This window comes from Gracilinanus agilis, chromosome 1, assembly GCF_016433145.1.
Source record: "Gracilinanus agilis isolate LMUSP501 chromosome 1, AgileGrace, whole genome shotgun sequence".
Lineage (NCBI taxonomy): Eukaryota > Metazoa > Chordata > Mammalia > Didelphimorphia > Didelphidae > Gracilinanus > Gracilinanus agilis.
Genome location: NC_058130.1, coordinates 614,920,912 through 614,939,112, shown reverse-complemented (window position 1 = coordinate 614,939,112; position 18,201 = coordinate 614,920,912). Strand labels below are relative to the sequence as shown.

Below are 18,201 nucleotides of genomic sequence, written 5' to 3'. Positions count from 1 at the left end.
AAGAGTACATAAAACTGGGATAGATGATAAATAGCCTGTATCCTAGGAGAGGACCTGGGTTCAAATTCTAACCCTGATACTTACTACTTGTGCAACTTTGTCCTCATCTTTAAAATGAGGGAGTGAACTTAGTGGCCTTTAGGGTCTTTTCTAGTACTTTAACTATTTTCCTATGATTATATTTACATTAGTATGTTGATGGGACCCCCAGACTCTTTTGCATCATGAGTCACTATTTCTATCTCTTTCTATGGCACCAGATCTAGCTTATTTCAGGAATCTTGTTTTACCTACATATTCTTCACTTGTCTTGGGCCTTTGGGACTTGGCTCCCAACCTGAATTTTCTAACCTTATTTTTCACCTGTGTTTCCTTCTTGACTGGGGCTTCTCGATACTCATTCTAGCCCGTTAGTCACTTTGTTTGCTTCATCTCAATGAAACTATTCTTCTCTAAAGAACCAAAACTAATCATTCTGACACTGGGAGCAAAGAAGTAGGAACCTCAAGTCAAAGAACTCTGCATTTGGAACAATAGACACTCTTGGGAGAGACTTATCTATTTCCCTGGTATAGTTGGATATCCTCTTGTCAAATTGGGAAATTAGATCTGAAAGCCTCTTGGGTCTTTTCTGCTCTTGAAACCATGATCTTATTGCCCATCCATAAGCCTGGGACACTAAATCCATGCTAACGAGGCCAGTAGTGGGGGAGTAGAGCAAGGTTAGTTTGGGAAAGCAGCTCACACATAGTATCAATTGGCATTTGCACTGTGGGAAGAATAACCTATCTTCCAGAAAGTTTGGCCTAGGTTCATCTAGATAAGCCAACCTCCTCTGACCTCTCTAGCCCCTAGAAGAAGGCAGATGGGAGGAGGTAGCAGCTGAGAGAATACACTAATTCTTGCTTTCCTTGACCATAGAATGTAGTGATATTTTGCTAATTGTGCTAGTAATGGGACATGGCACCTGGAACCAGGGACATCAGTTTTGTGGATATTATAATTGGTGGTGTCAGAAGCTCAACCCTTATATATTACAGCCAGTTGTTTCTCCCCCCTAACGAAGTACAGATGATAATAGTACCATCTGAATTTTTGTATCCCTAGGACCTCTCCTTGACCTAGTTATAGCTCATCTCCTTTATTATACAATATGGCCTTCTACTCATAATCTATGCCATTCACTACTACTATATTCCACCATACCAGCCAAGGATCCTATTGATGTTCCCTGTCCTATAGTTTCCCAGAATTCTAGCACTGACAGTGTTAAAAAGTAGAAATCACTGCTCTTCCTAGAACTTTCTGATAATTTGATTTGGTATTGATACCATTATACTCTTATTACTCTAATTGTTTTAGCTGCTTTCTCTTCTCCAATAAAAATAGCAGCATAAAGATTTTTTCTTAAAATAGGACCTATATGTTTCCTTTCATTTTAATGTCTCTAAACACATTTATAATCAACAAAATTTCCCTTCTATAAAATAAGAACGCATCCCATCAAAAAATTAAAATTCAGTACTCCTCTATCTTCACTTCTGGCTATTCCTCCCACTCTATAACCATGGGCATTCCCCAAGGTTCAGCTTTCGGTTCCTCAGCTTATATCTTTAACCTCTTTCTCAGATTTGTCCACTTTTGTGATTTCAAGTATCTTCTCTATGCAAATTAATTCCAGACTATATCTCTAATCCTAACTTTTCTCTGCTATCCCCTAGAAAATTTCTAGGGGATTTTTCCACTGAAGGTTTATTGCCAACACTCATTCACATTTCTAATTTTGTTGACATAGGACAACAAGAGAAGAACCATTTTGAGAGGGAAGGTTAAAAGTTTAGTCTTTAGAAAAGTGTTTGAGTTTATAGTAAAGCACCATGGACCCTTGTACCTAAACTAAACACTTTAGATTAGTTTTGGACTCTCTCTCTCTCCCTTGCCCCTTATTTACAACTAACTAGTCACTAACTGCCATTAGTCCTATATTTATATCTCATAAATATGTGCTTTTCTTTTCATTCCCATTGAAACATCATTTTGCACATTGTCCCTCTTTTCTCAAGGCCTCAGTGGCCTCTTCCTAATTATAAATTAAAATCCCCATACCATATCTCAGGAATCAAAATCGTACACAAATTATTTCCTACCTTTCCTTCCAGATTTTTCTCCCTCTCTTCCCTGTCATGAAAACTGTAGTCCAGCTATGGTTGTTCTATTTATTCCCTGCTATGCTGTCTCTGGTGATTCTTACTCTCACACTTTTGCTCATGCCATACCCCTTACTTTAAATATAATCCCTCCTTCCTGCCAAAAGTAATCTCAAAGTCCAGCTCAAAGAAATAAATGAATGAAAGGGCATTCACTATGTGCCAAGCACTATGATAATTACTGGGGATACAAAAATAGAGCCCCTGACCTCCAGGAGCTTACATTTTTATTAGAAGGATGTATCCTGGCACAGTGGGTTGAGCTTTGGATTTAGAATTAGGAAAGATTTAAATTGTAATCCCATCTCAGATAATTGCTGTATGACCCTGAGTAGCTTCTCTGGACTTCATCTCTCTCATTTGAAAATAAAAGGCTCTCTCCTCAATTGCTTTTAAGGACCCTTTCATCTCTGAATCTGTGATCCTTTGATTCTATGGGAGGTTGTACACAAAAATGAGGGGTTGCCAGAAAGGGAATCTATAATTTTAGTCCCCTTGTTTACTGGGAATATACAGTAATAGATTTTGAAACCCTTCCAGGGGCCGTGACAGAATGACAATCATAATTACAGAAGTGGAGAGTGGAAGTAGAGGAGAAGAAAAATCAGACAAGAAATGGACAGGAAGTATAATCTAAGGTATAGTTTGGCTTGACCTACCTGAAATGGTGGATCAAGTGAGACACATATTATTCAAAGCATCAAGCCCTCAGATTGGATTTCCAGAAATGAAAAGAGTAAAATCACGAGAATATAGCTAGGTAGCTAGCAAGAACATAGCCAGGAAATAAGATGATCTTAAATCTCAGGTCTTCCTTGAAGCCTTCTCTAACTACTTAATGTTCCCCACCTTTTCCCTCTTTACTAGAATGGGTTCAATTCCTACAGGAATGACTTCCAGGACCTTTAATTTGGTGCTTATCATTTAATGTCTTATATTATAAATTACAGTTTTGAGTTTCTATGTCATCTTCCCAATTAGACTATAACCTCTTCAGATGTCTTCTACGCGGGACATAAGCAGACACTTGATAAATACTAATTGACTAACAGTATGTGTTAATAGATTAGCATCTTTTTTAATAGGAAGCACAAGAAAGCATTTGAGAAGAACTGCTTCAAGATATATTGGGGGCAGAACCATAAGAGAGATTTCTGTTGAACAGATCTCATTTTGCTATTTCTAATAACTAATGAAACTAGTAAACCCTTTGCTTAGTGTAGATTCACATCTTCAAAACATATTCTGAAAAGATGAGTAATTATGGAGCTGAAGTTAGGAGTTTTAATAAACATAGGAATATCAAAATAATATTTGCAAACACTTTGATAAGTAGGCTTTCCAAATATATGGGTTAAACTTTTGAATGAGCTTTTAAAGGATTCACTACACTACAAGATTAAGGGGAAAAAATCTCAGCAGTAAACATTTATCATCTCTATGGCTAAGGCCCATATAATTATAATATCCTATCACCAGGTTAATCTGAGTGATAAAAAATAAAATTTTATATATAAGCATATACTCCAAAGATCACATTTAAGAAATAGATATCGGTTGGCAATTTTTTTTTAGCTCTTCTTTTTCATTTCCTTTTCAAGGATGCAACCAGATATTTATTGAGCAACTACTGTATACAAAACATTGTACCATGATCAATATTGTGTGGAGTGACATTCGGGGTGGGGCTCATACCCCCAAAATCACTCTAATGAGCAGACAGGAGATTTGATGCTGGCAGAGTTCACATGACTTTATTCAGAGGTGTGGGGGGCATAGGTGAGGCACTATCACCTAGACAAGCTCATGAGGGGTGGACAAGAGGGCATGGGTGAGGCATACTACCTTGGCATAGGTAGCATGCTCATGACAAGTGGGGGTATAGAGTGAGAGAATACTGACCAGGGCTAGGCCAGTATCCATCACAGGGAGTGGGGGTTAGGGAGAGAGAGCGAGAGAGAGCGCAAGAGCGAGAGCGAGAGCGAGAGCGAGAGAGAGAGAGAGAGAGAGAGAGAGAGAGAGAGAGAGAAAGAGAGAGAGAGAGAGAGAGGATCCATAGTCTGAAGTTCCAGAAACAGTGGGTATTGATGCCTAGGTTTACTCAGATTTTATAGGGATCCAACACATTGCTATCTCTATTTTCCCATCCTCTTTTTCCTTCCTTCTTCTATTATTCTATCTTCCTTCCTATCCAAGGATTGATCAGGTTGCAACAATTCAGGCCTTAGGTTTTTATTTTTTTAGTTGAGTCAGGGTTTTAGGACAATCTAAGGATTTATCAGATTCAGCAAACACTTTAAAAAAACATGACTCAGGCCATAGTATTGCAGCATTTCTTGGGACATGTAGTCAAGATTATCAGTTTTGAGATTTCTCTCATAGGAATTAGGTCACCCTAAACTTCTTTCCATGGGAATAGAAGAAAAAGTGGGGGGTAATATCTTAGCCACATTTGAAAAAAAGTATATTAAAGTCCTATATTAATATATATGTATAAAGCTGCTTGGGGAGGGGGTTTCTTCTACTCTTCAAAAGGAGAGATTGATATTTCCTAGTGAAGGGCACCTAACTTCACTATTTTTCTATAGGAAGTTGCCAATCTATAATTACTAATACTAATCAGTGTATATTGGGGAATCATGCACAAATTTCACCCCACATAATATGAACACATACATAGTCCTTGGCCTTTAGAAACTTCCAGTGTAAATATGAAGAGAAGATTTAAGAACTGAAAAAAGATATAACATTATGAAGCTCTTTAGATTTAGTGAATTTCCTGAGATTAGGAACTGTCTTTTGTCTCTTATTGTATCCTCAATGCTTAGCATATAGTAGATGCTTAATGTTTATTCATTGACTAAATGATGACTAAGTTCCTTTAAAGTAGTACTAGACAATAGTAATTTACTTATCTCTGATTGGCTGTCTCATATTTCCTGGCTCTGTGTGTGTGTGTGTGTGTGTGTGTGTGTGTGTGTGTGTGTGTTAATGTTAGGGGAAATCAGAATATGTTTATAGCCAGAGGAGAGGCTGCTGTCAAGCATTTTTAAAGCCTTGGGAAATACCCCAAAGTCCCCTTCAAGATGGCTCCAGAAGTATTTATAAATCTCCTTTTCTATTCTAATTAAATATGAGTTTCTTCAAGTGCCAGCATTCAAAATAAATTTTTTAAAATTACTTTAGCAAATTTTAGCCTGTAGAAGAGATTTACTGGGAGGGATAATAACTTCCTAGAGCAGTGATGGGCAAACTATGGCCTGCAGGCCAGATGTGGTCCCCTGAAATGTTCTATCTGCAGAGACACATTATTTCTAATCTGATGAATACAATGAGTAGGATATAATACAATGAAAGTTTGAAAGAGTTGCCTTAGAAACAGACTGACAGATAAGCATTTCCTTTCCTTTGGCCCCCTCTTTAAAAGTTTTCCCATCACTGTCCTAGAGATATTTGAAAGGATGTTATGGAGAAGAGACCTTTTGATTTACTGGACAGAGGGCCAACCTTAGGCAGAGAGACCTGAGTTCACATTCTGCCTCTGACGAACTCAAACTAGTGGTATAAACAAGGATAAGTCACTTTAGCTCTTACTATAATGAACAAGTTTCTAAAACTAAATTGCAGATGGCCTACACAAGTGGAGGGAACTTCTGTACTGAGACCCCAGAGAAAAACAAAGAAAACATGTGGAAAGAGGATTAGATTTATTCTTGTTGATCCCAGGATAACTAGAATCAAATGGAAATTACTGAGAGGGGATTCTCAATTCAGTAGAAGGAAAAATTTCTCAATAACTCAAGTCAGTGCATCAATAGACCTGTTTAGCAGGTGCTATGTGCCATGCAATATGCTAAACACTGGGAATGCAAAGAGATGGTCTCTTTTTAAAGCTATCCAAACACAAAATGGGTTACCTTGTCAGATACTGAGTTCCCTGCCATTTGAACTCTTCAAGTGAAAGCTGGATGACTATTTAGGGGAGTAATGGGATGGGTGGGGAAGAGGGGATTTAATAGAAAGAATTCTTGTTCAAACAGATGTTTAACTCTAAGACCTCTGAAGTCTCTCCAACTTTGAGATTCTGTGATTAATATGGAAAAGGAACTAGACTTTTACAATGTTATTGTTCTTCTGTTTTGATTAATTATATTACTAGTATTTCAATAATATCATTTTCTATAATTTTTCATCTCAAACATGTAATACTTCAACTGTATTGTAGGCTAAATAGGCTTTTGTGGCCTGACCTGAAAACCTAGCCATTTATAACATTATTGTTTTGGGAAAATGAGAATTCTTAGTTCCAAACAACTGACGCGAAATGAACTTTTGGAACAAAATATTCTCTCTGTTGGAGATGCCATTGTGTACCTTGGCAACAATGGCCAACTTTAGAAGACTAAAAATTTTGAAAAAAATTTTTGAAAAAAAATTTGAAGCAAAAATGATTATACTCACTAAGCATATATCAGTAATATCATGAAGAATGGAATAAGAGCCTGTTCACTAAGCACATATGTAGTAACATCAGTACTTACAATGAAGAATTAGAGAAAAAACTAGAAAATTAGGATAAGGAAGGAAAAAGTAAAGGGTGAAAATTAAACAAAAAATTTAGAAGAAAGAGTAACAGTGGCATGAATAGACAATGGGATGGATAAAGAGGATAAGGAAAGTGTAGGAAACTAGGCTGAAGGATAAAAACATGTGCCTTAGAAAGACAACTATTTATAAATAAAGACCTCAAGGAAAGTACAAAAAAAAGAATGAAATTTTATTATGCAACAAAGAATTATGAATATGAAGAATTTAAAGAAAATTTAGGAAGAGGGATGGCTAGGTAGCACAATAGAGTCTCTGGAGGACCTAGCTTCAAATCTGGCTTCAGACACTTCTTAGCCGTGTAACCCCAACAAGTCACTTAACCCCAGTTGCCTAACCGTTACCACTCTTCTGGCTTAGAATTGATACTACAAAAGATAAAGGGTTTTTTGTTTGTTTGTTTGTTTGTTTTAAGTAAAGAAGAAAATACAGGAAGATTTGGATGAAATGATACAAAGTATGAAAAGTAGAATCCAAAAAAACTGTATGATGTAAAAATAGTTCCTGGACTTGTGATTTCCTTGGTCTAAGGAGCTCCCAGATAAGAAAACTCCTTCTAGCAATATTGATTGATACCATTGCAACTAACTTATAGTCATAGAGTTGACTAGAGCAAAGGTGTCAAACAAATGCCCTTGTTCTCCATTAAAATGTAAAGGGAAATATTTAACAAAATAAAAGTACAATAGAACATAGTGTTGGACTTAAAATTCAGCCTTTTCAGTAAGCTGCTTCCCGGGCAAGTTGCTTCCTGGCCCCCACCTTGTTAAGTCTCCTGAAACCCCAGGCCCCCAAAATGTTTTCCAGCATGAAGCTATCTTATCACCTCCTTGAGGAATGTTTACCTCCCGGATAAATGTTTACCTCCTTAACGAATGTTTACCAAATGCTTCCTGACTCCCTGTCCCTGAAACCACCTTGATGTATGTACCAACCCCCCTTCCCCAAATATTTCTATATAAACCCCTGGCTGAAGAAGCCCCGGGGTTGGCCAGGCATGCCTCTCTGCTTACAGACCCTAGCTATTGCTAGTAAATAAACGAGCCTCTTCTTGTGTATTGCATTGTCAGTGTGATTCCTCCAGCCACAACCGAATCTGGGTATTAAAATTTGGGTACAACAATAGATGTTAATATGTGCTTTTCTAAGTTACTATGCTACCTTTGAGGATCATTATACACAATTTAGTGGCTTCATTTGTTTTGGAATTTGACAGCACTGGTCTAGAATACTGACATATTAAGTAACTTACACAGGGTTACATAGTCACTACAACTTAGAGATGGATCTTGAACTTAGGTCTTCCTTTGCTTTGAAGCCAGCTCCTTATACTTTGTATCCTGTTGCCTCTCTTAAGAAAAACAAAAGAAAAAAAAAAGAAAGGACTTTAGGCAGATCCCTACCCCAATAGTCTGTTCTTTGTATTCTATGACTTAGGGAGAGCATAGAAGAGTGGAATGAAGTCTGCATTTGCAGTCAGACTACATGGGTGCAAGCGCCTCTGCTACCACTTAATTACTGTATATTTATGACAAGTTTTTTAACTTCTCTGGACCTTACTCTCTCCTCATTTCTAAAATGGAAGTACTCCTATTTGCCTTATCTACCTCATAGGGAAGAATGGAGATAATGGCTATAAAGTAGGAAACATGAATAAGACACCCATTTAAGGGACTTTTTAGTTCAGCTGAAATGGGGAAACTTCCCAGTTAAAAGGATAGAGACAGTTACCAGAGCATCAAAATTGGTTTTCCATCTTTAGAAAAGTATTAGCATGGAAGGAAGAAAGGAAATGAAAGAAGGAAGGAGGAAAAATAAAGATATTACCTCAAGGGAGAGAGAGGTAGAGGCAGAGAGACAGAAAGCCTGGGTATAAGTAATAATCAGTTTTTACTTGCCACTAGTTCTGAAGATTTAATACTAATGAGGATGAGGATGATAGTTAACATTTGAAACACTTCTATTATTAGTATTATATTATAATTTAGGCACTATGCTAAGTGCTTTACAATTAATATTTTATTTGTTCCTCAATATAATCTTGGGATAGGTGCTATTATCAACCCCATTTTATTGAGGAAAACTGAGACAGACAGGATTAAGTGACTTGCCCAAAGTCATACAGCTAGTAAGTGTCTCAAGTCAGATCTTCCTCCTCTCTGTAGGCTTGGTCCTTTATTCATTGCCTGACCTAGTTGCCTCAGCACATGAAAATCATAAATCCTGTAATTTTTACCATGCCTTTTTTTAATTTAAAGGAAGAAAAGCAATTATAATCTACTTCTGTATTGTTGAAATAATGATGACATAATTTCTATGACGTTTTAAGGTTTATAGGGTACTTCACATACTTGTCTCATTTGATACTCATAACATTTCCTCTGAAGTTCCATAGATATTTCCACTTTACAGATGAGGAAACTAAGGCTCAAGGAAGCTCTTACTTTGAGTCTTCCTTGTTGAGTTTTGCTGAAAGGCTTTGTATAATATTTTTTCTTAGAACATAAATAGTTTTGTTGTACTTGCCTAAAAATTTGATGTTGTGAACCTGTCAGGATATATGCATGGTTTTTACTATGCACAGTATCTTTGTTTTGCCTGGAGGTAAGATATAGAATTTTGCTTTCCAGTACTGAAAAGTTAAGAGACATAATGATTGAGAGAGAAACCTGAGTCTAGAAGTGGTGTTCTGCTACAATGACATACAGCAATTGTCTCCACACTGGGGTCTTTTTAAAGAAAAGAATTACATGCGTTGGCTCTAACAATTACTGTCAAATCTTTCTGCTTTGCCCCTCAACTGATTTCTTGGGGAGTGTTGTATAGTTTATTTTGACTTACTCATATTTTTCCAGTATTCTGTACTTATCATTTACTCTCCATAAACCTTCCCCAGATTCTTCTACTCATATACACCTACCCATTTTCTTTAATATATTCTTTCCTTGTTCATGGTCACCTTTTTATTTTTCTCTTAACTCCTCTGTTTGAACATCAGAGTTTCTATACAGCTCTGAGCTTTTCATCAGGAATATTGGAAGCCCTCTATTTTATTAAAGATCCACTTTCCTCTCTTTATTATGCTCAGTTTTGCCAGGTACATTATTCTTGTTTATAAGTATATATATCTCCTTCTGGAATTTAATATTTTGAGCTCTCCACTTCTTTATAGTGGTGGCTACTAAATTGTGGATAATCCTAACTATGGCTCTTTGGTATTTGAATTCTTTCTTTATGGCTGCTTCTAGTATTTTTTCATTGACCTGGAAGCTCTGGATTTGGGCAATAATGTTCCTGGAAATATTCATTTTGCAATTTCTTTTAAAAAGTAACTTCCTATTTCCATTTTTCCTTCTGCTATTAAAAGATCTGGGCAGTTTTCCTTCCTTCCCTCCCTTCTTCCCTCCCTCCCTCCCTTCCATCTCTCCCTCCATCCATCTTGCCTTCCTTCCCTCCCTCCTTCCCTTCCTCCCTTCCTTTCTTCTGTAATAAGGGAACTGAGGCAATGATGTAATAGGGGAATTAGTTTTATATGTAATAAGGGAATTAAGCAGTGTAATAACGTACTGAGGTAATGGGGTGATATGAGACCAAAGGCTGGAGGTAATTAAAGGAATAGGCTAGAGGCAATAGGGAATAAGGCAGAGGTATGGTTGGAATGAAGGATAAGGCAAGGCAAGGGACTAAAGGTAGAGTGAATAGGGGATATGGCACTGTGGATAGGGGCTTGTGGATCCCTAAGGCAGTAAAGCGGATAACGAAGGCACTATAATGGAGGTGGTAAATTAAGGTGGTAGGAGAAGTAAGGGAATGGCTGATTTTAGGGAGTACAAACACGGATGTATAAAGGTCTGCAAGGGAGAGGATGAGATAATTTGGCAAATAGTTACAGCCTGGGAGAGACTGACTGGGACACAGGATTTGAGACAGAGACACTAAAAGGAATCAGACCGAGCCCCTCAAGCAGGAAGGGCACTTCTACAGACAAAAGTTAAGGCTAGCCAAGAATGGCTTGAAACTGACTAGAAGGCTGCTAGTCAGTTTCTCAGGTTTACAAAGGAACAGTTCAGAGGAAGTATTGAGATTACACTTCCTCCAAAATGGACACCTCCAACTCCCTTCACGACTCAGAGACTATATGATTCTTTTCTTCCCTTCTCCCTATCTGATCAATCAACTAATGAAGTAGCCAAAGGTTTTGATTAAAAGACAAACTGGGTTGTATTGATTTAAGGGTTGATTGGAAAGGATAGAGGATACAAGGTAATCCTAACAGCCGCCTAGAGAAAGCTTCAGGTGGGGGGAGGGAGCCAGGAATGTGAAACTGAGAAAGGACCTTCCTTAACTCAGCTCTCAAGTGGTTTTGTAATCAATGGGGTTAGGAAATTGGATGCAATGATTCAATAGATAATTTTGTAACAAAGGTAAGCCCTATTTGACTATTTAAACTATCAAGTTTAAAACTAACCCTCTGAACTACTCTCCTTTCAAAACCCTCACAGAAATTCAGGCAGGGAAGGAAAAATGAAGATGGGAAATAAGGGAGGTTAGGGAGATTCAAAGGAAATTACTAAGCTAACACATTTTTAAGAGAAAAGCTGCAGAATATAGGCCAGGTTTCAACCCAAAGAAAGAGCTCAGATTGACCCTCCTACTCTCCAGGAGTCTCCCAGGTCAACTGAAGCTTCCCCAAGATTCTAAACCCCTATCAACTGATAAAACCTCTGCAGGCTTTTCAGGGCTGTTATGCACCCTCTTTGCACTACACTTCCTTTCCTCCCTCCCTCCCTCCCTCCCTTCCTTCCTTCCTTCCTTCCTTCCTTCCTTCCTTCCTTCCTTCCTTCCTTCCCTCCTTCCCTCCTTCCCTCCTTCCCTCCTTCCCTCCTTCCCTCCCTCCCCTACTCTCTGCCTCTTTCTTTCTTCCAATAATCCTTATCTTCCATCTTAAAATCAACACTGTGTATTTGTTCCAAGGCAGAACAGTGGTAAGGGCAAACAGGGTTAAGTGACTTCCCCAGGGTTATACAGCTAGGCAATGTCTGAGGTCAAATTTGAACCCAAGAACTCCCATCTCTAGGTCTGGCTTGCAATCCACTGAGCCACCCTAGCTGCCATTTGCGCAGTTTTCTTTTAAAATTTCTTAAAATTTGATACTCTTTTTCTTTTCTTTTATTGTTTATGGTGTTCAGGTAGTCCAATGATTCTTAAATCTTTTCTTATTCTGTTTTCTAGGTCATTTTTTTTTTTTGCCATGAGATACTTTATATTACTAATTTTCCAATCTTTTGACTGTTTTAACATTTCTTATTGTCTTGTGGAATCATTGACTTCTATTTGGTCTATTCTAATTTTTAGGGACTTTGTTAATTGGGCAAGGTTTTGTGCCTATTATGCCAAGCTATTTATAATTTCTTTTCCATTTTTTTTCAGTGGTGCTCTCATTTCATTCATGAAAACATTTTAAACTTTTTTTTAAAACTCTTGCTTCATTTCTTCCAGAGATTCTATTTGAATTTGTGTCTAAGCCTTGTTTTTCTTTCAGATATTTTAGATCCATTCACTTCTTGTTTTGTCGGTTGAATGGCCTTATCACTATATTAGTTTTTTGTAGTAAAATTCTTTTTTACTTTTCTCATTTTTCTGGCCTCCATTCTGGCTTTGGATTTGATATTTAGTGCCATGTAGTATGGACTTTTATAAGAAAGGTCTCATCTGGTTACATTATTGCTTTCTTAGAGTATTGAGTATTATGTTATTTCAGGCTCTTAGGGGACAGTTCAGATTAGGAATCTGTAAATAGTCATTGTTCCCAAAGTAGTATCATCTAGGTCAAAGTCTGATTGCTTCCCTCCTGTTCTGAGCTTGGCAAGTTTATGACCTAGGTTTATTTGGAGCTGACCAACAATAGACTGTGGCTAGACTTAGCCCCTATCATCCTACTGGGAAACTGCTAGTTCAGAGGACAGCTTCCCTTTGGCCTGTTTCCTTTTCTTTATTCTTATGCAAGCTTCAGAGAAGGCTATAAGTTAAAGCTGATACCCTGATCTGTACATGGGGTCTGTGCCACACATTATTGAACAGGGTCTGTTTCTAAATTTCTCATTGTACTAATCAGAGATAATCACTGTTCTGTACCCTGGAACTTCATTCCTGGGCACAGGTCCCTTTCTCAGTCCAACCAACATCTGTGACCCAAAACTGGGTAATGGGCAGCAAAATTTCCAGTTTGTACCTCTTCCCTCAGCTTGTATGAGCTCATGGTGCCTCAGTGTATGTCTTCTTGTCAAGATATCTTCTTCAAATACAAAACCTCTGTTCTTACCTCAGTGCGTAGTCTCTCCCTCTGCTGGAGTGCTATGCACTGTGAGCCCTTGGCTAGACCCCATCTAAAGTGCCCATAGGTGCCTCTTTCTATCTCCCTATACTGACTTAGGCTGGAAAATAATTCATCATAATTTTTTCTTTGATTTCCCCATCAGATTTTAGTCTGGTGTGTTTTCTAGAATTGCTTGGAGAAGCTTTGATGGAGAGCTCACTTTTGTTCTTGCTCCTCTGCCATGTTGGCTCTGACTCTTTCCTCATATTGTTTTATACTTACTTGTTCCCTTCAAAAGAAGTACACTTCTCATATATAGTAGGCTCTTAATAAAATGTTTGATGATGATAATTCTCTCCTTTCTCACCTCAATTTTTAACTGAAGTGCCATCCACTCCAATAGACCTTTCTGGCCTTCATCCCTTCACCCTCAGCTATAGGTGGCATCCTCTCTGAGTTGACTTTCTATCCCCTCTGTTTATGTTATCTTATATTCACTCCATGTGCTTTGGCTCAACCACTAGAATATAACCTCTTTTAGGCCAAGGGGTTTTTTCATTTTACTTTTATTCTTAGTATCTTAGCATGTGCCTGGAACATAGTAAATACTTAATAAGTACTTTTCAGTTGATTGTAATGAACACCAGGAAAATATTGCATGGATCTCTAAGCTCCTAGATTATCACTTTATTTTTTTTTTCTTCTATTGAAGCTGGTGCTCAAAACAAAATTGGATGGGCCTTTGGGCTGGGATTGGAGAGGCTGGCCATGATCCTGTATAATATCCCTGACATTCGCCTATTTTGGAGTGAAGATGAGAGATTCTTGAAACAATTCTATGTCTCTGATATTAATCAGAATGTACAATTTCAGGTAAGAACATTCACAAGAATTATTTGAGTATATGTTTTCTTATAAGTTTAGCACTTCTCCTTAGTACTTATGTCTGACACATAGTAGGCACTTAATAAATGTACATTGCTCTTTATATTGATTAAAATGAAAAGACCAAGAACTTGGGAAGAAACAAGCTTTAACAATAAACAATGAGGATTTGATTGTATAATATTTGTTTTGCTATTTGTGGCTAGAGAAAAGTTTTAATTGAGAAGGTAATAGAGGTAGTAATGCATTGATAAAGTACATGGTGATTATATTGTTATAGTTCTATTACAAAAAAAGAAACTGAGGGTCTGAGAAGTAAATTGACTTCCTTATGATCCCTTGACTATTCAGAAGTGGGGATGAGACTGACTTTAAACTGTCCAAAGTTAATTCATTGCATCATTCAGTATACCAAGTATAATGATTGTTGATCATTAATATCCCAGTATAAAAGACTTCATCTCATAGAGTCTTAAATGTTAATTTATACAAAATGATTGTCACTCTTTATTATGGCATTAGAGTCTTGAACCTAATTTTAAATTGAAACACACTTATACACTCATGAAGGTAAGTGAAGGTAATGGATTTGTGGCTAGGAAGACTTGAGTTCAAATCTCACCTTAGAGGCTTACTAATTGTGTGACATAGTTTGCTAAGTCACTTAACTTTTCTTTGCCATGGTTTCCTCATATATAGAATTATGTGACTGAACTCAGTGGCCTCTAAGACTCCTTCTAGTTCTAATTCTGTGATCCAAGATCTTATGATCTTGTGATCTCCTTCACCAGATTCCATTATATGCACCATCATTATCTTAGTGAACTCAAAAAATAGTTAGAAACACTCTGTCTCATGTATCAGTGTTATTTCCTCTTTTTTGTTCCATAGAGTTAAGAGATGCTATATTTCCACCTTCATTCTCACCAGGTAGTCATCTCTGCATAACCTCAAAACTGAAGAATTTGTTAGGCAAAGTTACCAAGGGTACAACTAAAATCTAGACCATTTAAGAAATGTGTGCACATTAAAATTATTTCTAAATAATCAATCCTTAAGAAAAATTCCTTTATTGTTTTTCTGAGTTCCCACAGTATATCCTATGTCCTGCTTATTGGGTGTTTAAATTTGCAACTTATGCTGTTGAAAATTATCTGTTATTGGTTAAATCTTTCTCTTCATGCATAAGGGGATGACTATTTCTGGCTAAGAATGAAGACCAGTCAAAGTTTATGAGTTGTTTTCTCATGCCATTCTTGTGGGAAAGATGGAAAGTTGTAGATGATACAGCAGTACCACTTGATGTGTTCATAACTGACCAACTATCAGAATCAGAAGAGGCTTTCATGGGCCAATGTCATCTTTCAAGATGCTCCAGAGAGACCCTTGCTTGCCCTTATGCTCTTTAACATTTTTATTAATCAACTATTTGCTTATCAGAGTCACACATGACATAGATTTGGGGTGCTTAGCTAACCATATAGGATGACAGTCAAGATACAAGATAAAATATCTAGACAGTAAATGGTTAAAACAATTCAAATAAAAACATTTTAATAAAAAACATTAAAAAATATCTAGACAGGCTAGAAGGGCAGATCAAATCTAGTAGGATGGGTTTTAATTGGGACATGTATGGGCATCAAAGAACTGATAAAATTCAATGAAAATCACCAAACACCTGCTTAAACACTTACTAAATGCAAAGTACTGTGTTTGGCCCTGAGGATATACAATGACGAAAAAAAACAACATAGCATCACTCAAGGAACTTACCATCTAATAAAGGAGATTCTTTATATTCCTATTTGTGATTGTAGAATGGAATTGTTAGTGGCAAAGAAAAGGGGTAGGTAAAAGACATCTTTAAAAAATGGAATGAGGTCAAGATCACTTTCAGCTACTGCTATCAAGGAAACCTTTATACCTAAGTTGAGCTAAGCCTTAAAGAACAATTATAACGGAATAGAAGAAAGAATACATTTCCTTAAGATGGCTACACCAAATACTTCACTGCAAAAACCATTGGCAAGAAGCATTTAGGTAGGTGCTGAGCTCAGCTGGAAGCACCATGCTAGGGAAGCCCCAGGTCACAGCTTCAGTGTGCTTGTGGTCTGAGTTTCCATAGAAGATGGAGTCATCACTTTTGACTACTTCTCGAAGCTGTCTCCATAGGGTTCAATTTCTGACCATATCCAGTGCTCCTGACCTATCTGTTTCAAAATGGATCATGTTGCTTTCAGGAAGACTAAGCAAGGGAAGGTTGGAAGATAACAAATCTATCAACACTCATGGAAGCACAACAAATGTCTGTATGATGGATCAGTAGCTTCATCTTTCTACGGTGAGGATACTCACTGCATATAACCCAAGGAAATTAAAGAACCCTTATTGTTGAGTTCAAGCTATAAATATGAATGGGCTAGCTTTTTAAGGTAGCCAAAGGACTTTGATGTAAGATCTCAAAAGATAAATGACTGGGGGCAGCAGATAGCTCAGTGGATTGAGAGTCAGGCCTAAAGAGGTTCAAATCCGGCCTCAGACACGTCTCTGCTGTGTGACCCTGGGAAAGTCACTTGACCCCCATTGCCCACCCTTATTACTACTCTTCCACCTAGGAGCCAATACACAGAAGTTAAGGGTTAAAAAAAAAAAAGATAAATGACTGTTGTTATTTCATTTACTGTTTCATGGTTTAGAAAACATCTTTAAGACCATGTATGATCAGAATATAAGGTGAACTGTTCATATATAGGGAATAAGATATAAAAGTTGGATAGCTTGAGTATGACTTTGAACTCCATAAATATGAAAATATTAGGAAGAAAGTGCCCAAGATAAGATCTTTGCAGAAGAACTGCAAAAGATAAGAGAGCAGGAATAAGTTGCAATTAGCACTGTTCAGAAGAATGCCTACATTGAATCATGAATTTATGGAAGATTTGTTCCATTCTGCGAGCAAATTAGCTGCATGACCTTGGGCAGGTTGCCCATTCTCTCAGCATCTCACTTTCATCTTATGTAAAGTGAGGTGGCGGTAAAGGACACTATCTGAAGTCCTTTGCAACTCTTAAGATTCTGTGATTTAAAATTACACTTGAGGGTGGTGATAAATAGACTTCCACATTATACATCATCCTCACCTCACCTCTTCTTGTTGAAACTTATTATTTGTATGCCCTTTGCTGCAGTCGATTTCAAGCCAAGTCACAACAAACACCCTTTACTTTTGATGAGTTCTCCTGGTTATTTTTTAGTAGTTGTTTTTTGCCATTTGTGGTTGTCAGGTTGAAAGGATGGTGTGAATAAATATATGCAGTATAAATGCATACTTTAAAAGTTGTTACTGAATCTAAGAATTTACGTTTAGGAGACAGACTTGCCCATGAGTTTATGAATGATTTTAAAAGTTTTGTGATTTAAAAGAGACAAGAAAGAAAAATTCAACTGAATGTTAAAAGAATTTAAAAAGTAAAGATAGAGATCAAAAGGTAGGAAACCACAGCTGATAAAAGTGAGAGAAATCCCCAATAAAAGGCAAAGATTCCAAAAGGCAGATGCTTGGAATGCCTATCAGTAGGACAGAGTGAAGCATTCTTTAACCTAAATACAGAGAGGACAACAGTCCTTAGATCTCCTTTGCCCACTTACCTAACTCCAGCTGCAAGTTACATCTGTCACAGATAGGTGACTATCTGTGTATGTTGGCTATGTCAAAGCTCACACTTGTCATATCCTACATGTAGCTCTAGAAATGAATTCCTTATTGTATTATATCTACATCCAGCTGAAGTAAACAAGGCAGGAGTAACAATCATAATCTTAGACAAAACAAAAATAAATTTAATAAAAGGAGATAAGTAAAGAAATTACATTTTGTTAAAAGATGCCATAAGTAAAATACTCTGTGAAGTAAAATACTCAAAAATCTAAAGGGCAAATTTCTCTGATAAAGGTATCACTTGCCAAATATAAAGAGAACTAAGTCAAGTTTATAAAAATAAGAACCATTTCCCCAATGATAAGTGATCAAAAGATATGAACAAGAAGAAATCAAAGCTATCTATACTCACACGAAAAATTTAATTAAAACAACTCTGAGGTACCACATCATACCTATCAGAAATGATATACTGGAGGGAATTAAGGAAAACAGCTAGACTAATAAAATGTGGGTGGAGTTGTGAA

The 18,201-nt window shown here is 37.1% G+C and overlaps 1 protein-coding gene across 1 annotated transcript in view; it reads left to right on the top strand.

Annotated features, from left to right (window-relative positions):
- Positions 1-14,910, top strand: part of FARS2 (phenylalanyl-tRNA synthetase 2, mitochondrial) — a 433,185-nt gene extending 418,275 nt beyond the window's left edge. Inside the window, exons 5-6 of the mRNA XM_044683724.1 lie at positions 13,841-14,001; positions 14,905-14,910. Coding sequence (XP_044539659.1) covers positions 13,841-14,001; positions 14,905-14,910 — 167 coding nt within the window. The remainder of the gene's footprint in view (positions 1-13,840; positions 14,002-14,904) is intronic.
- The last annotated feature ends 3,291 nt before the right edge of the window (positions 14,911-18,201 follow it).